This window comes from Ruditapes philippinarum, unplaced genomic scaffold, assembly GCF_026571515.1.
Source record: "Ruditapes philippinarum isolate M1 unplaced genomic scaffold, ASM2657151v2 ctg2694_1_1_1_1, whole genome shotgun sequence".
In the NCBI taxonomy this organism is placed as follows: domain Eukaryota; kingdom Metazoa; phylum Mollusca; class Bivalvia; order Venerida; family Veneridae; genus Ruditapes; species Ruditapes philippinarum.
The window spans coordinates 188873-214277 of record NW_026852897.1 but is presented as its reverse complement, the minus strand read 5'-3'; the positions used below and the strand labels follow the sequence as shown (position 1 = coordinate 214277).

Below are 25405 nucleotides of genomic sequence, written 5' to 3'. Positions count from 1 at the left end.
GGCTGTGATAAGTAGTTGCTGAGAAAACTGTTACGAAAAATTCTTACTATTGACTGTTAATGTTGAAAATTTAACTAAGTCGGCAAACAGGAAGTAGATGAGCGACAGACCTGAAATCGAATCCCACAGTATGGGACCATGTGTTGATGCTGTATATACCAAATATCATAAGGCTGTGATAAGTAGTTGCTGAGAAAATTGTTACGAAAATTTCCTACTATTGACCATTAATGTTCAAAATTTAACTAGGTCAGCAAACAGGAAGTAGATGAGCGACAGACCTGAAATCAAATCCGACAGTATGGGACCATGTGTTGATGCTGTATACCAAATATCAAAAGGCTGTGATAAGTAGTTGCTGAGAAAACTGTTACGAAAGTTTTTCTCCGCCCAGCCGCCGCCCGGCCGCCCGCCGCCCAACATTCACCATACTATAACCCGGGTTTGCACCAGTGCAACCAGGCCAATAAATCGAGGCATGGGCGATTCTACAGATTGCACATCGTCTATTATTAAACCATACGGTTGGGGAGGGATCCCGGGATCGCCATTTGAAAAGCCGGGATCTTATTAGATATATATAGAATCCCGGAAATCGACCACCTGTCATTCCTGGAATGCTCAGCTGACATAGCAAATTAACGGTACATTCCAAAATAATGTGCTCTGCTTGGTGAACATTCAAGCACAACAATACTTTTACACTTTATTTTACAATCAGTCTGCAGCCTGAGCTAGCTCTTTGCTGTGACAAAGCCCAAATCGCTTAATGATCAATAATAAATCAATAAAGAGATATCACAAATTATTTTCATAATTCATTATTTATTTTTACATTTTGACATCTTTCTCATTTTTATACAACACATTCATCTACATTTTATCTACAAATAATTCAATATTAACAATTAAGTATCGCAAAAATAACAACAACAATTACACAATCAACATGTTACCTTCCTACAGCAAAAGCCATTAAGTCAAAACATGAGTACATGTATACTGAAATACCATTCTAACTCTATGAATACAAAAATAGCGAGTTAAAAAGAGTGTTCCATGACCCACGACCCTACTTCCACATTCTCATATAGCCTGAAAGCGCATTGCTTGTATATGTAAATACATACAAGTATATGGGGCTATAATGAAAACCAAGAGCACTGAGGTGAAAATCAGCAATTTTCAAGCCCTTGCATTTTTAGGTTTTACTATTTTGTCACCATTCAATTATGATTACTTCAATTTAACATCAACTGTAAGAATTTCATTAGCTTGTTTTTTATCCTTTAATAACAAGTATGTTTCATGATATAGGCAATGCAATAATGATCTAGATACAAAACCTGTAAATGGTAATTTTGACCCTCCTCGAGTTTATTTTGACGCCAAAGTTAAAAGAAATCTTGAAAAGGGGAGAAGCAATGAAAAAAACATCAAGATAAGAAATTGGATGTATCACATGAAGACAGAATAATTCAACAAAAGTAACATATTTTCCCAAAATCAAGTTTTGACAAATGCATATAAATAAATATTATCTGAAAAAGGGTAATTAATAAAACATACCTGTAGCTAAAGGGAAAACCATATGGTAATGATTGCCTCCTTGGGATTTCTCCTATATGTATATCTAAGACAATACCACAAAAGGCTTTATGACAACCACTTTAGTGTAGGTTTCATTCAAATCATATAATTGGTTGTGGAGTTAAAGCACATGCAAGATTGTACCATATGAATGAACAGACATAAAACCTGTAACATCACTACAAATTCATTGTATTGTACTTCCCAACAACAAGTGTAATATCTTAGCGGTAGTTGTCTGAATCATAATCACATTAAAGCTTGTTCTGACCCAAAATGATTCTTGGTATAAAAATAATATGATAAAAATCTCAAATTGGTACATTTCTGACAATTTCTTGTGAAAAAAATGCATTCTTATACATTCCTTCTGATAGCTTCTGATAAAAGCCAAAGAAAAAATCACCATTAAAACAAGAGCCATGTCAACATGGCCATCACCCGCCGAATGTGTTTGCTCATTGTAAGAATGTATATGTCGTACAGCAGAATAATTCAATTTTAAGAGGTCTTTTGGTAATGAAAACTGATGGCTGAAGTGATCACAGATTTGAAACCTATGTGAATACTGATGGCTGAAAATAACAAAGGGCAATAACTGAAAAATAATGAAAGGTAGGTTATCATACTTGTGTGCTGCATCCTTCCTCAATAAGATCTATCCACCTATGAAGTCTCAAGTTGATACCTCTAACACTTTGAGATAAGGTCCGAACAAAAAGTATGAAAAAGAACAAAGGGCAATTACTAAAAAATTATATAGGGAAGGGTTATCATTCTTGCGCACAGCATTCCTCCTCAATATGATCTATCCACCTATGACGTTTCATGTTGACATCTCAAACACTTTTTGAGTTATGCTCCATTCAGGTGAAAAATTAAGTATGAAAAATAACAAAGGGCAATAACTAAAAAATTATGCAGGGTAGAGTTATTATTATTGTGCACTGCACTCCTCCTCAATGAGCTTTATCCACCTATGAAGTTTCAAGTTGATACCTCAAATACTTTTGAGATATGCTCCGGACAAAAATGTCGGATGGAAGGACGGACGAAGGCTATTTCTACAAGTTCTATATCCCCCGTCACCTTTCCGTGGGGGATAATAACTTATCATTATGTCAGAAGGTGCCCTGCCTTCTCAGATGTTTTTGTCCAGTGTCAAAATTTAAGAAAACACTTTTTCATTTTCATGTATTCATCAAATAAGGCATTCAAAACTTCACTTTTTAAAAAATGCCCATTATTCACAAATAATACTTTTCACAATTCATTACCTCACAATCCAAATCATCAATGTTTCAAATAATTTGTTTCAAAGTTATCGGAAAACGTCACTATTCTCAACTGTCACAAGTAAATATATATTTCATCAAATCCTTTTATTTCAAGATTGTAGTATTCATTTTGCAGTGATAAAAATTTAAATACAATTCATGCCTCAATCATTAAAATCTTCATATTTCCTAGATCATCTGAATTATCCACTTTATAAGTTAATTAATCTGTTAATCATCTTCGTATTCTGAACAGTTCACAAATTTCATCACCAATATCCACCACCGTTCACCAATTTCTGAACAGAAAGTCTTGTGTGTTACAAGAAACAGCAAAAGATAGCCCCCAATATGGGGTGAATTCTCCAAACTGCCTCCAATGTCATCAACACAGTGGTATTAAATCGACAAGGTTACCTTTGGGTTGAGTCATGTTTTCAGGGAAGAATTCTACGAGTAGATCAAACAATTCTGTCCTTTTATGGTAAGATTCTGATGTATTTGATTCACTGACTGTAAAATATAACAACTAATTAGCAACATCAAATCATCATATGTTATCTTTGTTTTTCCAACTTTTTAACTAGAACTATCACTAAATGTGATTAATACCCCCACAAGTCTGCTTCGGAAATGAGGATGTTACTAGTAACAGAATACCTTGTAAAAGAATTGAAATATAGAGTTATGGTTGTGGGCAATTAAAGATAATTGTGGTTCATGTATGTTGCATTTCCTTTCAATGTGGTTGGCCATTGATGAAGTTTAATTGAATTACTCTGTAATAAGTCCAGAAAGACAAAGAAAAAGAACAAAGGGCAATAACTCTATAAATACTGAAGATAGAGTTATAGTTCTTGTGCACTGCACTTCCTCTTATTGTGCTTGACCATTGTATGAAGTTGTTTTGAATTCCAACCAGTACGTTTTAAGTTATGCTCCGGACAAGGAAAAGTATCAAAGGGCAGTAACTCTGTATTTTGTCAAAATGGAGTTATGGCTCTTGTGCACTGCCAGTGTTTTTTTTCACTTTTGGGGGAAGGGGGTCAGTGCCAATTGGAGGGGGAAAAATGCAACAGGAGGGGGATTTTTATACAGATCTAAAATATTGATGTGTCACATGATAAACTTATTGGGATACCAGGAGTAGCTCCCCTTACCTATATGAAAAACCTTGCTTAACAGTAAGTCTTACAGGCATAAAATAAAGCATTTTTCGGCAGTTAGGTGCAAAAAAATGATATTCATTGCAGGCAGATTTGGGCTGCCATATTATAGGGGGAAATTTCAGCTTTGAGGGGGGAAAAAAACATACTATTTTGAGGGGGGAATAGGGAGAATTTCGCCGAATATTTTGGTGAAAAAAAAACACTGACTGCACTTCCTTTTAATGTCCTTGACAACTGTATGAAGTTGTACTGAATTCCAAACAGTAGTTTTCAAGTTATGCTCTGGACAAGGAAAAGTAACAAAGGGCAATAACTCTGTAATAAGTCAAGATGGAGTTATGGTTCTTGTGCACTGCACTTCCCCTTATTGTGCTTGACCATTGTATGAAGTTGTTTTGAATTCCAACCAGTAGTTTTCAAGTCATGCTCTGGACAAGGAAAAGTAACAAAGGGCAGTAACTCTGTAATTAGTCAAGATGGAGTTATGGTTCTTATGCACTGCACTTCCTCTCAATGTGCTTGACCATTGTATGAAGTTATAATGAATTCCAACAATAAGTCTTCAAGTTATGGTCCGGACAAAAGAAAGCAATGGAAAAGTAACAAAGGGCAATAACTCTGTAATTAGTCAAGATGGAGTTATGGTTCTTGTGCACTGCACTTCCCCTTATTGTGCTTACCATTGTATGAAGTTGTTTTGAATTCCAACCAGTAGTTTTAAAGTCATGCTCTGGACAAGGAAAAGAAACAAAGGGCAGTAACTCTGTAATAAGTCAAGATGGAGTTATGGTTCTTGTGCACTGCACTTCTTCTCAATGTGCTGGACCATTGTATGAAGTTATAATGAATTCCAACAAATAGTCTTCAAGTTATGGTCCGGACAAAAGAAAGCAATGGAAAAGTAATAAAGGGCAATAACTCTGTAATTACTTTAGATAGAGTTATGGTTCTTACGCACTGCACTTCCTCTCAATGTGATTGACCATTGTATGTAGTTATATTGAATTCCAACCATTAGTCTTCAAGTTATGGTCCGGACAAAAAAAAGAAGGCAATGGAAAAGCAACAAAGGGCAATAACTCTGTAATTACTTTAGATAGAGTTATGGTTCTTGTGCACTGCACTTCCCCTTATTGTGTTTGACAATTGTATGAAGTTGTTTTGAATTCCAACCAGTAGTTTTCAAGTTATGCCCCGGACAAGGAAAAGTAAAAAAGGGCAATAACTCTGTAATTAGTCAAAATAGAGTTATGGTTCTTGTGCACTGCACTTCCTCCCAATGTGCTTGACCATTGTATGTAGTTACATTGAATTCCAACCATTAGTTTTCAAGTTATGCTCCGGACAAGGAAAATGCAACGGACGTCTGGACCGACTGACCGACCGACCACCGGGTGACTCCTATATACCCCCCCAAACTTCGTTTTCGGGGGTATAATGAGGGGAGCTGTTCTTGTTTATTTTTTTATATTTTTTTTAGCTCTTATAAATTTATTTTCTTTCCTTCTTTATGAGGGGGTGAAGGATGTAATGTCTATTTTTAGACAGGTTTTAATTGAAAGAGTATAAAATTTAAATGCTTTTAATTTTTAGGTCTTCTTCACACAATAAAAATGACTATTCATGAAAAATGAAGTGAGCGAGTTATATGAAATTTTGCATACAAGTCATTGTCATAGACCTACATCAAATGTTATTAAAATCTTAATAAATATTTATTTCCAATCCCACCATATCAGAAAAACTTAAGTGGAGAATTTAAAAGTTTGTGCATCTTTTATCTTTGTTTAGTTGTAGTTGAGTCAACATGAACCTTTTTGAAAACCTAGCTATACACCATTTTCCAGTATGTTTTAGCTCTGGGAAATTACATCTAATGAAGTTTACCTGATTTTTCTAATTTCTTTTTTTTTTACCAATTGAAATGGAAAGACTTGAAGTGTAAGAAAATTATCAATGTTCCTTTACTACCTATCCCAAATTTTACAAAAATTGAATTGTTTAATAATGAAAATCTATCAATTTAAAACAGTCATGGTGGCACCTGTTATAATAATTGATATTTAATATGTGAACTCGAGTATTTAGATATTATTTGCATGTAATTATTTGTACAATGATATTGTATCTTTTCTTTTAATATATTGTTTTATTTCGTTTTAATCCAAGAAAAGACCATAAAAATACATATCATTATTACACGCCATTTAGGTGAATTCCCTAGAGCTATGTACAGGAAGTACGAAAAACAGTGTTTAGCTAGGTTTCTGAATTCATGAATTGCATAAAAAGTAATCATTTTGATTAACTGAGTCAAGAAACAGTACAAATCATTTGTTTTGAATATGTGGGGAAAATAATTATTGATGAAACATTGGCTGTATAGGAGTATATATCATCAGTATGAAACTTACAAGAACTTTGGCTATCATACATTTCTTCATCCTCTAGACCACTCGAAAACAATGTGGAAGCAAGCAAATGAAACTGAAATTGTAAACGTTTTTAAACAATAACAAAAAATCTACTATGATGCTAGAGATGAAATGTAGAAAATCAAATAAACAATCTATTTCATATAAATTTCATATTCAAAGGAAAACTAATTCTGTCTTTTTTATTGAAATCTAACATTATGTTTTTGATATTTTTGCTTAATGTATACTTTTGCTCCATATTACTTAGTGAGAAACATGCTGAAGTTAAGCAATTAGATCATACATGATTTGATAGAAAGCTATTTCAAGCTTTTCTTTTTTCATTAAAATAAATACTAATTCCAAAGTCCAAAGATGTCATTTTGTCAGAGACAATTATTACATATTACTAAGTACATGTCATATATAACTGGCATTTTAATTTTTCTGTGTCTAAAGCAAAATTTTTATTACATATTACTAAGTACATGTCATATGTAACTGGCATTTTAATTTTTCTTAGTTTCTAAATTATAATCAAAATAATGTACACTTCAGTATTGGATATAAAATTCTGTTTCTTTTAAACTATTTAATGATATGCCTGAAATTTTGCGTAACCACATATAACCCACTTCTTCCAAGGGACACAACCTTGAATATAGTTTTTGTCAATAAAAATAGTTATCAAGTTTGAGTTATCTTTCCTTGAATAAGAAAATTTTGTCTTATTGAGTTTCAATGTTCTCTTCAATACTGGTGATTTTCCAATGTTACTGGTAAAAGAGGACCTTGGCGCCCCTTTGTGCAATATGTCAGGAACAAGCAGGCACCTAAGCTGAGCAACAACCTCCCATAAGCTATGATAAACAAGACAAAATGAGATGATGTAAAATAATAACCTCTTGTGTTTCAGCTTCACTATTATGGTCTATTACAGCTGCCAGATCTCGCTGTAAATATAACATGGCCTTCTGCTGGTCCTGGCTTGATAATTCTTGAAATCTGTATTTCCTCATTAAATATTTACATCGCCGCAATAAGTTTACAGGAGATGGCCGGCATAACTATAAAATCAAAATAAAATTAAAATTAGATTGGATAAAAACACTGGAACTGAAGATTACAATAATTTATATAATTCAAAATATGAGAAACTAGAAATGTTCCCATAGGACACAGATGCCCCTACATTCCTTTTTTTTGACTAAATGTTAAATAGGCGACCAAATCTTTATGTCCCCACTCAACCAAAAGTAACCCTAAATATCTTCACTAGAATTAGAATAACTTTGAATACCTGCTAGTTCAAAAACATCCTTAACATAAATGAAAATATTAGACTGGTCACATCTTTATCAACTTCAAATGTTAATACCATTCTTTTTGAAAATTGGTCTTAAAATTTGGAGTTGTCGTGGTCGAAGAATGGTTTCAACTGTACATATATTTCAAACTGATACCTTTAAAAAGAATGTATTAACATCACTCTAAAATTTATTTTACACCTTACACAATTAGTATATTCAACCCTAAACTGTTAATAAAATTGCAGAAATAATATTTTCCAGTATTCCAAAGTAGGATTTTCAATAGTGTTTAAACAAGAGCTGTCACAGGAGACAGCGAAGCTCGACTAATAAAATACTGGACGCAGTAAGGAGGACAAAACTATGAAAGAAAAATCAATTATGTATAATTATGTATTAAGTTATAGTAAAAAAATAACATTTATTAACATAAATTCCAAGATCAAGGGGAATAATTCTAGAAATAGTCATGCTAGAGTTATGGACCTTGCCACACAACATTTCTGTAATGATAAGAAATATATATTTGAAGTTTGAAGTAGATAGATTAAAAAATAAAGAAGTTATTATATTTCTTAAAGAAAATCCTAAGTTCAAAGAGAGATAAATCTGTAAATATTGCTTCAAGAGTTATGAACATTGTCACATAAAATGTAATTGATGATAAGGAATAAGTATTTGAAGTTTGAGGTAGATACCTATAAAAACAAGAGGGCCATAATGGCCCTGAGGTCGCTCACCTGTATATAGGCCCCCGGAGCGGGGCCAGTTTAAACCCCAGGGCTTTTATTTGAGCAAACTTGGAAGACACCCATTAGAAGATGTTTCATGATGTTAAGTTTTTACTACACACATATAATGAAAAACAATGACCTCCGCCACCCCCCCCCCCCCCCCCCCCCCCCTTTGGCAGGGTTAATTTAAACCCAAGGGCTTTTATTTGGACAAACTTGGTAGACACCAACAAAAAGATGTTTCCTGCTTAAAATCTAACCTCTAGCTCATTGGGTTTTTTAAAAGAAGATTTTTTAAGTTTTTGCTATACACATATAGTTAAAAACAATGACACCTCTGGGGCGGGGCCAGTTTTAACCCCCAGGGCTTTTATTTGAACAAACTTTGTAGACACTTACTAGAAGATGTTTCATTCTTAATATCTAAACTCTAGCTATTTGGGTTTTTTCAAAGAAGATTTTTAAGTTTTTGCCATACACATATAAGGAAAATCAATGACCCCCAGGGCGGGGCCAATTTTGACCCCAGGGCTTTTATTTGAACAAACTTTGTAGACACCCATTAGAACATGTTTCATGCTAAATATCTTAGCTCTAGCTCTTTGGGTTCTTTAAAAGAAGATTTTTTAAGTTTTTACTATATGCATATAGGGAAAATCAATGACCCCCTGGGGCGGGGCCAATTTTGACCCCAGGGCTTTTATTTGAACAAACTTTGTAGACACTCACTAGAAGATGTTTCATGCTTAATATCTAAACTCTAGCTATTTGGGTTTTTTCAAAGAAGATTTTTTAAGTTTTTACTATATGCATATAGGGAAAATCAATGACCCCCAGGGCGGGGCCAATTTTTACCCCCAGGGCTTTTATTTGAACAAACTTTGTAGACACTTACTAGAAGATGTTTCATTCTTAATATCTAAACTCTAGCTATTTGGGTTTTTTCAAAGAAGATTTTTTAAGTTTTTGCTATACACATATAAGGAAAATCAATGACCCCCCGGGCGGGGCCAATTTTGACCCCCAGGGCTTTTATTTGAAAAAAATTTGTAGACACCCATTAGAAGATGTTTCATGCTAAATATCTTAGCTCTAGCTCTTTGGGTTCTTTAAAAGAAGATTTTTTAAGTTTTTACTATATGCATATAGGGAAAATCAATGACCCCCTGGGGCGGGGCCAATTTTGACCCCAGGGCTTTTATTTGAACAAACTTTGTAGACACTCACTAGAAGATGTTTCATTCTTAATATCTAAACTCTAGCTATTTGGGTTTTTTCAAAGAAGATTTTTTAAGTTTTTGCTATACACATATAAGGAAAATCAATGACCCCCGGGCGGGGCCAATTTTGACCCCCAGGGCTTTTATTTGAACAAACTTTGTAGACAACCATTAGAAGATGTTTCATGCTACATATCTTAGCTCTAGCTCTTTGGGTTCTTTAAAAGAAGATTTTTTAAGTTTTTACTATATGCATATAGGGAAAATCAATGACCCCCTGGGGCGGGGCCAATTTTGACCCCAGGGCTTTTATTTGAACAAACTTTGTAGACACTCACTAGAAGATGTTTCATGCTTAATATCTCAACTCTAGCAATATGGGTTTTTTCAAAGAAGATTTTTTAAGTTTTTACTATACACATATAAGGAAAATCAATGACCCCCGGGGCGGGGCCAATTTTGACCCCCAGGGCTTTTATTTGAACAAACTTTGTAGACACCCATTAGAACATGTTTCATGCTAAATATCTTAGCTCTAGCTCTTTGGGTTCTTTAAAAGAAGATTTTTTAAGTTTTTACTATATGCATATAGGGAAAATCAATGACCCCCTGGGGCGGGGCCAATTTTGACCCCAGGGCTTTTATTTGAACAAACTTGGTAGACACCCATTAGAAGATGTTTCATGCTAAATATCTTAGCTCTAGCTCTTTGGGTTCTTTAAAAGAAGATTTTTTAAGTTTTTACTATATGCATATAGGGAAAATCAATGACCCCCTGGGGCGGGGCCAATTTTGACCCCAGGGCTTTTATTTTAACAAACTTGGTAGACACTCACTAGAAGATGTTTCATGCCAAATATCTAAGCTCTAGCTCTTTGGGTTTTTTAAAAGAAGATATTTAAAGTTTTTTCTTTTGGTTGCCATGGCAACCAGAGTTCTGCATGGAATTAAATTCTTTGAACAATTTTTAAAGGTGACCACCAAAGGAACATTCCTGTGAAGTTTGGATGAAATTGGCTTAGTGGTTTATGAGGAGATGTCATTTAAAGTAAAAGTTTACGGACGGACGACGGACGGACGACGGACGGACGGACGGACGAAAAGTGATCACAAAAGCTCACCCTGTCACTTTGTGACAGGTGAGCTAATAATAAAGTTAAAATAAAAAATAACATTTTTCTAGTAAATAAATCTAAGTTTATGGGGAGATAATTCTTGCAATATTGGTGCTAGAGTTATGAACCTTGTCACATAAGATGTGGATGATGATAGTGTAAATATATTTGAAGTATGAAGTTGATCCTTTTAGAAATAAATAAGTTACAGTAAAAAATAATATTTTGTATGGAAAATTCTAAGTTCAAAGGGAGATAAATCTGAAAATATTGGTGCTAGAGTTATGAACCTTGTCACATTAGATGGGGATGATGATAACGTAAATATATTTGAAGTATGAGGTTGATCCCTTAAGAAATAAAGAAGAAACAGTAAAAAATAGTATTTTTTGAGGAAAATTCTAAGTTCAAGGGGAGATAAATCTGAAAATATTGGTGCTAGAGTTATGAACCTTGTCACATAAGATGGGGATGATGATAAGGTACATATATCTGAAGTATGAGGTTGATCCCTTAAGAAATAAAGAAGAAACAGTAAGAAATAGTATTTTTTGAGGAAAATTCTAAGTTCAAGGGGAGATAAATCTGAAAATATTGGTGCTAGAGTTATGAACCTTGTCACATAAGATGGGGATGATGATAAGGTACATATATTTGAAGTATGAGGTTGATCCCTTAAGAAATAAAGAAGTATCAGTAAAAAATAGTATTTTTTAAGGAAAATTCTAAGTTCAAGGGGAGATAAATCTGAAAATATTGGTGCTAGAGTTATGAACCATGTCACATAAGATGTGGTTGATGATAAGGAACATATATTTGAAGTATGAGGTTGATACCTTAAGAAATGACAAAGTTATAGTGAAAAATATTTTACTGCACCAAAACTTTAATCTAAAATCTGGACGCCGACGCCGGGGCGAGTAGGACAGCTCTCCATATACTTCGTATAATCGAGCTAAAAATGCAGTTGTAATCACAACAAAATATATAATACCTGTAAGCACCAAAAATCATCTAATCTCATTTTAGGTAGACTTTCCTTTCCTGGATTGCCCCCAAATAAATAATGCACCTTAAAACAATAAATATTATTCAAAATACAATTATTCACTTTGAAACATCTATTATAAAAGGTTTTATAGTGATACATGTCTCTAAGGTTTCATGATGCAAAAGAATTTTCTAAGGACCTAAAATAACCTTATGTTTTCACAACTAAGAGCTATATGTCCTACATGTGAGTATGTCAATAATGCACAATACATTGGAATTAATACAATAGCGAACCTACATGTATCTGTCAATTTGTTTGTTATAATTATGATTCTCTGTGATGAAGCAAATTTTAAGAATATTTTCTTCAGATGGTCAATATTTACCTTTCTGACATGATCATATACAAGTTGATGGGCAAACCTTGGAACAGGTTCTACATGCTGCATCTTGGTCCAGTACTGCTGTCCAGTATTCTCATTCTTATATATACAGGACCTGAAATAGTCACACAAGTTATCTTATATAATTATATAACCAAACATTAATGTAGAAAACATAGTACTATCATTTTGATTCAAGACCCATTATGCCCCAGAAATGCTTTTATTTTTGTTTTTCAGTTTTTGTTTAAAAACCATGCAGTCTGACCAGGCTCTATACTGGTGGCTTGTCTACTTAAAATTTCTATCCGGCTATCCCCGGACATCTTAAGAAATGGAAACTAGACAAAGTCCATTTAAGAAATTTAGCAGGTTTAGCTAGTTACTTCAGACTTGCTTGAAGGATTTGTCCAATAAGAAACTTTAGCCTCTTACAGGACTTTCACTCATACTGCTGAATAACAAGTACACGTATCTCAATGTCAGAAACAAAAGCCCTTGGATCATTTTTAAAAAGTGATCAAAATTAACTGTGAACTATTTCAGAAGTAAATCTAAAATTTCAATTATTTCACTACAGAATCTGTGAAACATTATATATTTAGAAGCATATAAAACTTACCATTTACATTTATTTATATCATACACCCAAAATGAATTTTTCACATTATCTCTTTTATCTTTGTCTTTACTTAGACCCTGAAATAAAAAGTTGTGAAATATATATAATATGTTACAAATTTTACACTGTTAAATATTTAAACCTCTCACCAAACTCTTCATTAGTCAAGATGCCATTTTCAATTCTAACATATACAAGAAATGTTAAGTACAAATGAGAGCCAATTTGTTGCTGATTGTCTATACAAACTGGGTTAAATGGGGAGTGACAAAGTGACTATTTTGCCCTAGTCACCAAAACATGTGATCCCTGCAAAATTATACTTGTTGGTTTTACTGGTTTTTAGGCCAATTTCAACAAATTTTTTATCATATCTTAATCTACCTAAAAAAATCCTGGATAATTAACCAAAAGTTTTAAATTTTTTCACAAGTGAAAGACTACCAATCCCACTTTCTGATTTAGTTGTGAGAGACAAATGACCATTAAACTACATGTTCAAGAAATCAATTGTCATAGAGAAAGGGGACAATGTCAGAATGTACATATATAACTTACAGAGAGTACATGTATCTCATCTGTGTCAGGATCTAGTGTTGCTCTTTGTGTAAACCCAGCAGCAGGAACTGTAAAACAACATTCTTATTGAATAGGTTAATAATTAAACTGTTGATTCTTTTAAAATCCATAAAACAAAAAACCAAATTGATGAACATTTTTACCACATTTAATTTTGTTCTTTGTAAATGTAAAATATAAAACAACATAGGACTATCTAGACTTTTGTTAAGAATGAATACCCAAAAACCAACTTTTCTTCTCTAACAACCCTATTTCTATGTCCATGATATAAATTTTCTGATTGGAGACATAACAAGAGCTGTCGGTAGGACAGCAACGCTTGACTATTCTTAGTGCTTGATAGTAAAAATGCCTTGATAATGTAAAGTTTTCTAAGTTAACAAAAGGGCAAAAATTTTCTTTACATCCATGTTACAGTTATAGGCCTTAAAGAGAGGGCTATTATGCTCTCAAAGAAAAGTATAAAATTTCAACTTGTTTCAAAGCCAAATGTCAAAAGAATATGAAAATATCTGAGGTGGTATGCACACTTAAATGTAAATCTGAGGTGGTATGCACACTTAAATGTAAAAGTTGAAAAAGGGGCATTATTCTGCCAAATGCTTCATAGTGTTACCTCCTCCTGTCTACAGGTTTGGGTCATGATGGTGAACAAGTGTGCAAAGTTTCAAAGCCATATGTCAATAGAGTTTGAAAATATTTGAGGTATTACAAAAACCTTAATATAAGAGCAGGCCTCGACACTAACTTTTTTAGCAGGTGGTTAGCCGGACCACTAGATTTGAAATTAAGGTGGTCCTTCCAGGAGTCAGGTGGTCAATTATTATTATGTCATTTTACTGCAAAATTAGAAAAAATATGTTTAAAATTGATGACAAAGATGTATCATTAACCTTAAGAAAACAGATATTTTAGATATATATTTTTATCTAATCAGAAATAAAGGAGAGCAAGTTAGTAGGTATTTTATCATAAAGTTATTTGGTTTTTTATATGTCATTCAAAAATACACAACAGGGCTCTTATTTATGTTAACTTTTATATAGGAGTGATTTCTCTGTCAACTCAAGTTAGGGAATAGTGAAACAATTTGTGTCTGTAATTTTCTTATTCAATTTGTTATTCATATATTCATTGCTGATATGTGGTACGACTTTAATTACGATAATTACATGTATCTTTTATAGATTAACATTTTTAATAAAACTAATAAAGTATCTTAAAACAAGGAAATAGCTAGAGGATAAAAAAAATAATACTAATGTTATATATAACTATAGTTTAGCTTATTTTTCTCACAGATGTATAATACCGAATTTTTACCTCCCTGTTGCTTGTTGGTTGATATTTATTTTAAACACGAGTATTTTAAACCTTTTAAAGTAATTTTAATGGATCTCTATCGTTAAACAGTTAAAATAAAGATAAGTAGCAAAGAATTACTAGATGTATTTTTCCAGTTCCTTTTGTTTGCTGCCATTTTTTAAGTATATGAAATTTTAAGTTTATCTTATATCCCATACAATATCATAATTACCATCGTCGAATGCCCACGGTTAATTAACATGTAATATAACATAAATGTTACTGGTTCCACCGTAGGTATCCGATGATGCATAATTATCAGCATCATTTGAATGAATTTAATTGATATCACAAAGTCTAAACTCTTTTAACTTGCATAAACCAAATTTTAGCGACTTAAAATGAAAGTTATAGATGACTTAAGAACTTCTTTAACTAATCAGATAATTAATGAACCATATACATGTACATCGGACAAACGATTTTAAAGAAAATGTTTATAACATGTTTTTGACCAAATCACCATTCTCCCAAATGAGTCTGCACCAACCAGAAAATTCAAGTGGTCCGACGGACCAGCGGCTTTTAAAATTAAGTGGTCCTTGCCAAAATCAGGTGGTCTCGGACCAACGGACCACCGCTAATGTCGAGGCCTGAAGAGGTTACGTCAAATAGTCAAGCTAAAAATTACACTTTAAACTTTGAAATCATGGTTATCTTTTAAGTCTATCCATAGCAATATAAAGAAAGTTTTAAAGCAATAAATAGTAGAAAGTACTATTTCACTAATTTCTGAATCAAACTTTTTCTTTTTTTAATTTAAGAATAACAGAAATTTCATTAATTCAACATACAAAAATCTTTAGTAACACATTTTTCAATACAATCCACCTTCAATTTTCTTAAATCATCTATTAATTTAATAATTGATCAATAACAAATTATCACCTGATTTTTTGCTAGGATCTTTGAGGAAATTTCTTATATGTTGATAGCCTGGATTATCAGGTCTACCCGTTACACTGACATCTTTCTTTGTTCCGTCCGAGATAATCTCAACACTACTATCATCCACATGATACATTAGAAAATCATTTAAATATTCCTTTGACCTTTGACCAGCAAAGATAAACAATGCACGCTTTTTCTGTAAATATATATAAAATAGCTTTTTCTGTAAATATATATAAAAATAGCTAAAATGTGTCCCAGCATTCCATTGTTACTTCAGTCTACACACAAAAATGGGAAGGAAAACATGGTCGAGTCCATTATAGATATTTAGAGTGGTAAGGGTTAAAGTGAATTTGTCCATAACGGAAGGTCTGAAATTCCATAGGTAATTACGTTGATAGTAATCAGAATCATACCTGAAACAAACTATGACAGATGTTAATACATGGATGATGTTGTCGAGAGAATCTCAGCGAGATACATGATCTGATATTACATATCATTATCTACATCAATCATAATAAATTGCTGTCAAATAAAATACCATTTTACATCAAGTTAGTGATAATACTAAATCACTTACAACCAATATTTTATTCTAGAAATATTTATAAAATATCCAAATGATATTTCTATTTGAAATTCTTTTGCAAACTGTGCCTGCTGTAGACCAGTTCACTTAAACACAACTGATTCAGAATGCGATGTAATATTATAAAGAATACAATGATGCCTGTTTGATTTGAAACATGTATGTACTTTCAGAATTATGCCAGTATTTTATTACCTATGCCATCTGATTGTGAATTTTATTGATGTAATTTGCAAAATTGTAAATTTTATGTGTGAATTAGTTGTCTGGAATATTTTGCAAGCATTAAAACATTAATTCTTATCTATCAGTTGAAACAGTATATTTTACAACAATTAACACCCTATGAATGAATGTTTCAATTTTTAATTGTATAACAGCTAGGAAAAAAATGCACTTTTATCTGATACTCTGTGGGTCTACTCAGGTGCAAAAAATGCTACCTGAAATTATTCACAGCTAATACTGTTTCAAGTTTCCTGATATGAAAGCCATATACTGGTTAGTTCCAAGAATATTACTCAAAAGGGATTCAAATAAGCCTAAGGATTTTATCACAATCAAGCTAAAATACCGTAAAATCCTGATTTAACGCCCCCAGAAGCGTAACACTTTTCAAAAGGGGGGCGTTAAATAAAGATAAAAAAAAAAATCTCTTCAAACGCTCTCTCGAATTTTCCTCCCAAAAATTTCCCCAGATCCTGCTTGCAGTTGACACCTTTGATCTTGCCGACAATCGGACATATCCTAATTTACAATGTGTCAACTTCCAGATCTGTGTAGTTGTCCAGGTGCAAAGCTATATCGATAGTATGTGTACTGTAAATATGTTTACCGTTTTGTGTTTTTTAACATTTACTGTTTTCAAGTAGACTACACTCTGATTTAGTGCTCTTTAAAGTGTTTAAAATGGAATGATATTGGACATACCATGAATAAGTGAACTAGTAAGAGAGTTTCTTTATTTTCCTTTATTTTCTTTGTTTAAATTATACACCAGGTTTTCAAAAGTGGGTTGGGGGTTTTAATTAGGGTGGGGGCGTTAAATCAGGATTTTACGGTAAGTATCTTTAAAAGTAACTTACAGGATGAAACAACATAGAGTGGCCTATTCTGGACCTCAATTCTGTACAGTCATCTCGTAATTTAGTCCACGTGTTTGTTGGTATATGGTATGAAAATAATCCACTGAACTGTGGAGTAACATTTCTCTCCCCTTCTGTTGTACTGAAATTATCAACATTTTTTTATTTCATTTTTTTCTGCAAGTTTTCATGATACAAAATTTAATTGAGATATTATTTATATTCCATGTACATTATTTCATGGAATTTCAGGCTAGCTTATTCCATATAAGTATATTTTTTACCAAACCAATAATTACAAATTTCTCTCCTAAAGATCAATTTCTAGAATACAAACTAAAATGTGAGTGACTACTGAAAACTACGTGTCATGGTGAATAATCTGTATGATATTAAGCATTAAGGCATAAAAATCTGAAACCATCAGTCTTTTAAAATTTTTTCCTTTGAATATAAAACACAAACAATATATCAAATTTTCAAACCAGTTGAAGCTTACTTTGTTATTTTCAAAGAAAATAAATGGAGATTAGATATCATATATAATAAAAGTTTTTTTTTAAACAAAACTCAATTACACACATTCAAATTGAATAGATTGTTGATTGAAATTTCCTGAATTTTAAAAATATGACCTTTAAAAGTTCATTGTTACTTAGAAGTTGGGGTAATTTTTCAATACCTCAAAATGAGCCTCTTGCTTAGAGGTAATACAGTATGTAATGTCTATGCACTAACTTTAACAATGACAGCGTCATGAACAACTTTTCCGCAGACACACAGAGCAAAAAACAGAACATCAAGATTCATCAATGAATCAATCACAGCGGGTGGCTAAAAATACCTCAAATCAAACGATTTTTAATATGCAATGCAACTTACCAGGTTAAAACTCTACCACCAAATACATAAAGTGTTTGCTCTTTTATATCTATAACCATTTGATGATCAAAGATAAGCTTAGGCCCTCCCATTGCAGATGTGTCTTCTGTAATTAACATCCACTTATTGTTTTCTATATCATACATGTAAAAATCACTCTGAAAACAAAACATACAAAGTAGGTCTTCCATAAAGCAAGAACCAATTTTGTCACACACAGATATGTACAAGTAGTCTAAAGTTCGAAGCTTGGAAAGTAAGCACATTTTGTCATCATTGTGAACATATAATATCTTTATTTCATATAATGTGAAAATTTACACACAAAACATTATATGTATTACGTGCTTTTTTCACTGAAATTTTTGTTTATTTCAGAATTCACATAGACATCGATTATTGTAGTTATTTTTACAGCTATACAATTATCACAAAAATACCTATATATTTTATAAAAATAATGTAATTTCTAAGCACTAATGATAATCTCACAAGTGTAAAATTGTTTTTATATGTTAAATTGCTAAATGAAAATATAAAGATGAATAAAACAAGAGCTGTCACAGGAGACAGCGAAGCTCGACTAATAAAATACTGGACGCAGTAAGGAGAACAAAACTATGAAAGAAAAATCAATGATGTATAATTATGTATTAAGTTAAAGTAAAAAAATAATATTTGTTAACATAAACTCCAAGATCAAGGGGAATAATTCTAGAAATAGTCATGCTAGAGTTATGGACCTTGTCACACAACATTTGTGTAATGATAAGAAATATATATATTTGAAGTTTGAAGTAGATACCTTAAAAAGTAAAGAAGTTATTATATTTCTTAAAGAAAATCCTAAGTTCAAAGAGAGATTAATCTGTAAATATTGCATCAAGAGTTATGAACAATGTCACATAAAATGTAATTGTTGATAAGGAATAAGTATTTGAAATTTGAGGTAGATACCTTTAAAAATAAAAAAGTTATAATAAAAAATAACATTTTTCTAGTAAAAAAATCTAAGTTTATGGGGAGATAATTCTTGCAATATTGGTGCTAGAGTTATGAACCTTGTCACATAAGATGTGGATGATGATAACGTAAACATATTTGAAGTATGAAGTTGATCCCTTTAGAAATAAATAAATAACAGTAAAAAAAATATTTTTTATGGAAAATTCTAAGTTCAAAGGGAGATAAATCTGAAAATATTGGTGCTAGAGTTATGAACCTTGTCACATAAGATGGGGATGATGATAACGTAAATACATTTGAAGTATGAGGTTGATCCCTTACGAAATAAAGAAGAAACAATAAGAAATAGTACTTTTTGAGGAAAATTCTAAGTTCAAGGGGAGATAAATCTGAAACTATTGGTGCTAGAGTTATGAACCTTGTCACATAAGATGGGGATGATGATAAGGTACATATATTTGAAGTATGAGGTTGATCCCTTAAGAAATAAGGAAGTAACAGTAAAAAATATTATTTGTAAGGAAAATTCTAAGTTCAAGGGAGAATAAATCTGAAAATATTGGTGCTAGAGTTATGAACCTTGTCACATATGATGTGGTTGATGATAAGGAACATATATTTGAAGTTTGAAGTTGATACCTTAAGAAATGACAAAGTTATAGTGAAAAATATTTTACTGCACCAAAACTTTAATCTAAAATCTGGACGCGGACGCGGACGCCGACGCCGACGCCGGGGCGAGTAGGACAGCTCTCCATATACTTCGTATAGTCGAGCTAAAAATGAGATAATTACAGGCATTTTAACCTGTTATCCATTGTTTCCATCCTTATCCTGCTGGAACAAAAAGTTTTTGTGTGTTTGGTTTTACAGTGCACAGACATAATTTAGGTTATATGACGGCAAAACAGAAAAGATGATTTTGGTATACCTCATGTGTTACAAACTTAAAGAAACACCAGGGGTCAAAACCACCTCACCTGCTGGAGCTACGAGATGTATAGACACAAGTAATTGGAATCCATTTAGTCGCCTCTTCAGATCACACTGGGATAAATGGTGGCTGCAATTCTGATACCTCAACCCTCAGAATAGCAGCCACTGTTTATCACTGAGTGATCATTTCAATCCCAAATAAGTGAGGAGTAAGTTATGCAAAGTCAACAACTTTGGCATGCAGCAACAAAGGCCCTGCATTTTTTTATATTAATATGAACTTAGACTTAAAATAAAAATATAGACCTTTTAACAATTTTTACCTTTAAATTGGCCTCTGTTCTCATTGACGAGTCTAGATATCTACCAAGAGTAAAAATTTGTTTTCTTTCATAGTCAAGGCACATTTTATGACACGATCTAGCAGAGGGTCCACTCTGAAATACAAAATACAAAACATAAACTTCAACTTTGCATTTGATTGGTACATAGAGTAATTTGTAGTCTCATGGGAATAAGGTCTTTTTGGCAAATCATGTACAAAAGCATTACCTGTGAAGAACCATCATCTTTTGGTAAACTGGCTAGATATGATAGAATTCAAAATCCCTAGCAGGATCTGCCAAAACAGCTACAGCATTGGCTAATCAGTCAAACAGGCTAGTAAAATAGAAGGTGAACTTAGATTCTAGCACTTTTAAGTGTTAAAAAATCGAGTACCCCTCAATTTGGTGCTAGGGGATGTGAGGAATGTTGCCCTTTTTCATTATTTTTCATGTACATACACAATCAAACCAAGTCTGCAATTTTAATGTAATTCTGTTATGATTAATGCTTCCGAGGGATTACTCTTTCTCCAGATTTTCAAATTTGTTCATGACAAGAACAATGTCAAACACAGTAAGTCTTGATCATTCTTAAATTGGATTAAAACTTTTCCATTACTGATGGTGTATATTTTCCCAAATATAATTTAACATGATATAACAAACTTACCTCCTCAGCTGCATTCCGAGACAAACACGTCCATTGTCTGTTTAGAGAATTATAGCACCATAAATCAGCCAGGTCCTGGTTGCCGTCCCAGCCACCATATAAATATAAACTCTCTGAAATAGACATAATGTCTATGTTACACAATGTCAAATCTAAACAAACAAAAATTGATATTAAGAGGACATTTTTTCGTTTGAGTGAAATATGGAATATATTTTCACGAAACATGATAAAATGCCACATATTTTCAAGAGCCTGGGCCGCAAGTGAAAATATGTGGCACCTTATCATGTTTCGTGAAAATATATACCAAATTTCACGAAAAACGAAAAAAATAACCTTTTTATTTAATTTCATTATCAAAGAAAAATGGTTACAAACCCTGTTGCTTGCTACGCAACTGCAATTATACAGCATGCAGTAATATAATTATTGTCTTGTTTTGCATGCGATATTTAGCACTACATTGTGACGTCACGTAAACAACACTTTAAACATCTGTACAGCGTTAATGACTGAATTAAAGATATTGGTTTTCGGATTCATTTTCTTAGTTAGACCATTTTCTTTCAGTCTAGATAGTTTTCAAAAAAAAATCAACAAAAGTTGTTTGTATTTATCAGATTTTTCAAACAAAATGACGAAAGAAGTCCCTTAAAATAAATATGAGTTTTGACTCCGCCCACTTTCATATTTATATTTCATATTTATTTTTAAAAAATATGAAATATATTTGACTGATATAGCACCATATTTCATGGGTAAAATTAAATATATATTTTTTTTTTTCTATCTAAAAATATATTTATTACATGTATCTACCTTTCATTTTTTCCCCAATACAAACATGCACATTGGAATATTATTTGTTTTCATGATTGTAATTAACCTGAGAGTTTTAGATTATCTTGAAATTAACCTGATAAATGAAATCACTAAATGAAAACATTTCATATCAAAATTAATGAAATATGTCTTGGTGCTTATGTGTTGCTCACATTATTTATTCTTCATTAAATTTTAAAATGCCGTACCTGTGTGAATGTCAAGGGCCATCTGATGTCCACCTCTCATACCTGGACGACAATCTGTACTCTCTGACCCTAAGGATATACAATGCAATATTGTTATCAAAATTAAACCCTTAATTTCACTTGATTATCATTAGATTCTATGAGAAGTGTACCTTGTACATTTACCATGATAATATAACTAAGACTAGTCAAGCAAAGTTGGCCCTAAATTGAAAATGAAATATAATCAGAAATCAGATAAAAACACTTTGAAATTAAGATTCCCAAAATAGGAAATCATCAAGGCCGGCTACATCAGCCTTTAAACAAGGATGGTTTAAGCTTCATACCTGAACTTACAGGTTCAATTGCTGTCCATTTTGGTTTGTAATCCTGGTCACTAATGTACTGCTCAAACAAACCCTCTGAAGTAATAAACATGTGGTAAAAGTTGAGCATAGAAAATATCAACATATCAATTCATGTATTACAATATTCTTTCAGGTTTAATACATATCCACTTGTTTACCTTTAAAGAGAAAATATTACTTTGGCACACATTCAGCCCATTACACTTGACACTTATTTCTGAGAATTTTACCCACACTTTATACTGTTTCCTGATCAATTTGACACATCTATATTGAATTGTTCAAAATCACAATGAATGTTTCCATTTCTTAAGACAAGACAACATCATTACACAAATTCAACAGGGATATGTAATGCAAATATATATGATTAAGAAACAAGCAACATTCCAAGTTTGCATATTCAAATTCTTTCTATAAAAATTACCTTCACATGCTTTAGTTATGAGATCTTCACAGGCATCGTAATTTCCCTGTGTAACCAGCAGACCATGAAGCTCTGTTAGGATTGGGTGTTCAAGATCTACCCGTGTCTTCTTCTGTAACGCCTCATATGCTTCAACATACTGTCGCTGACGAAAATGTTTCAGGCATAATCTAATTGCTTCTTTTTCTCTATACTATAGAAATTAAAAACAAAATCAAAATTTTCCTCACATAATTTTTAATGTGAGATAAACTTTTTAAAAAAATGACAAATTTGAATTTCATCAAAATTAAATTCTAGACAAGATGTGTTTATAAAACAAAAAGCTCTGACATATACCTTAATATAAAACAAAGTTAAGCTTAAATTGCCAAACTTCCGAAATTCGACACTGAAGGTCAAATTCATAAGCATTATAAGTATAAACTTAATATATCTAAATGATGCTATTATTCAAAAGTATCCTTTGTCAAAGTATGTAGCTCTAGCCTACATAAAAGATGATCTTATGCCCATGTTAAAGATGTCTTTTCCGGAGACAGACGGACAAACAATGAAACAAAACAAAATACAATATGTCCTCTGACATATGTATGTTCCCACATAAAAGTGCACACAATGCAAGAAATATATTTTTATAGATTTTTTTTGACAGGTTATATGGCCCTATATAAGCAGCTTGGGTTATATTGCAAACAACCATTTATATACAGCCATAAAACTAGAAATATTTATAACAAATTTATAATACAATACTTCTTTTAGAGAAAAAAGAGTGAGATTTCTTCATAAATTCACAGCAGTCGTGTATATAAAACTATATAAATGTCATGAATAGCCAATGAACAAGAGCTGTCACAGGAGACAGCGAAGCTCGACTAATAAAATACTGGACGCAGTAAGGAGGACAAAACTATGAAAGAAAAATCAATTATGTATAATTATGTATTAAGTTATAGTAAAAAAATAACATTTGTTAACATAAATTCCAAGATCAAGGGGAAAAATTCTAGAAATAGTCATGCTAGAGTTATGGACCTTGCCACACAACATTTGTGTAATGATAAGAAATATATATTTGAAGTTTGAAGTAGATACCTTAAAAAATAAAGAAGTTATTATATTTCTTAAAGAAAATCCTAAGTTCAAAGAGAGATAAATCTGTAAATATTGCTTCAAGAGTTATGAACATTGTCACATAAAATGTAATTGATGATAAGGAATAAGTATTTGAAGTTTGAGGTAGATACCTTTAAAAATAAGAAAGTTAAAATAAAAAATAACATTTTTCTAGTAAATAAATCTAAGTTTATGGGGAGATAATTCTTGCAATACTGGTGCTAGAGTTATGAACCTTGTCACACAAGATGTGGATGATGATAACGTAAATATATTTGAAGTATGAAGTTGATCCCTTTAAAAATAAATAAGTTACAGTAAAAAATAATATTTTTTATGGAAAATTCTAAGTTCAAAGGGAGATAAATCTGAAAATATTGGTGCTAGAGTTATGAACCTTGTCACATAAGATGGGGATGATGATAACGTAAATATATTTGAAGTATGAGGTTGATCCCTTAAGAAATAAATAAGTTACAGTAAGAAATAATATTTTTTGAAGAAAATTCTAAGTTCAAGGGGAGATAAATCTGAAAATATTGGTGCTAGAGTTATGAACCTTGTCACATAAGATGGGGATGATGATAAGGTACATATATTTGAAGTATGAGGTTGATCCCTTAAGAAATAAAGAAGTATCAGTAAAAAAAGAGTATTTTTTAAGGAAAATTCTAAGTTCAAGGGGAGATAAATCTGAAAATATTGGTGCTAGAGTTATGAACCTTGTCACATAAGATGGGGATGATGATAAGGTACATATATTTGAAGTATGAGGTTGATCCCTTAAGAATTAAAGAAGTACCAGTAAAAAAAGAGTATTTTTTAAGGAAAATTCTAAGTTCAAGGGGAGATAAATCTGAAAATATTGGTGCTAGAGTTATGAACCTTGTCACATAAGATGTGGTTGATGATAAGGAACATATATTTTAAGTTTGAAGTTGATACCTTAAGAAATGACAAAGTTATAGTGAAAAATATTTTACTGCACCAAAACTTTAATCTAAAATCAGGACGCGGACGCGGACGCCGACGCCGACGCCGGGGCGAGTAGGACAGCTCTCCATATACTTCGTATAGTCGAGCTAAAAATGACATTACAAACGTGCAGTACTATAAAATAAGAACAATAATTATTATTAAATGATACCTACTGTATTGTACCAGTTCATACAAGGTTTAACAACATCTGGATCATCTATACCATTCAGTTGAACATGCCATATGCTAAAATTAAAACTTGGACCCCAAGTCTGAAGTGGCACTGCAAGAAAAGTTATATATCCCCTTGATATGGGAAATCATAGTCACATGTAATGTTACTTCTCTATGATAAAAAAACAAACAAAA

General features: G+C 32.2%; 1 protein-coding gene across 1 annotated transcript in view; it reads right to left on the bottom strand.

Moving 5' to 3' along the window:
- Positions 1-1933: 1933 nt before the first annotated feature.
- LOC132727634 (muskelin-like) overlaps positions 1934-25405 on the bottom strand; it is a 30049-nt gene continuing 6577 nt past the window's right edge. Inside the window, exons 5-20 of the mRNA XM_060713210.1 lie at positions 25210-25319; positions 22940-23132; positions 22492-22566; positions 22163-22231; positions 21129-21241; positions 20456-20569; positions 18231-18388; positions 17349-17490; positions 15666-15864; positions 13389-13456; positions 12831-12907; positions 12212-12323; positions 11827-11904; positions 7356-7520; positions 6451-6523; positions 1934-3380 (exon numbers count right to left, since the gene is read on the bottom strand). Coding sequence (XP_060569193.1) covers positions 3253-3380; positions 6451-6523; positions 7356-7520; positions 11827-11904; positions 12212-12323; positions 12831-12907; positions 13389-13456; positions 15666-15864; positions 17349-17490; positions 18231-18388; positions 20456-20569; positions 21129-21241; positions 22163-22231; positions 22492-22566; positions 22940-23132; positions 25210-25319 — 1874 coding nt within the window. The 3' untranslated portion in view covers positions 1934-3252. The remainder of the gene's footprint in view (positions 3381-6450; positions 6524-7355; positions 7521-11826; positions 11905-12211; positions 12324-12830; positions 12908-13388; positions 13457-15665; positions 15865-17348; positions 17491-18230; positions 18389-20455; positions 20570-21128; positions 21242-22162; positions 22232-22491; positions 22567-22939; positions 23133-25209; positions 25320-25405) is intronic.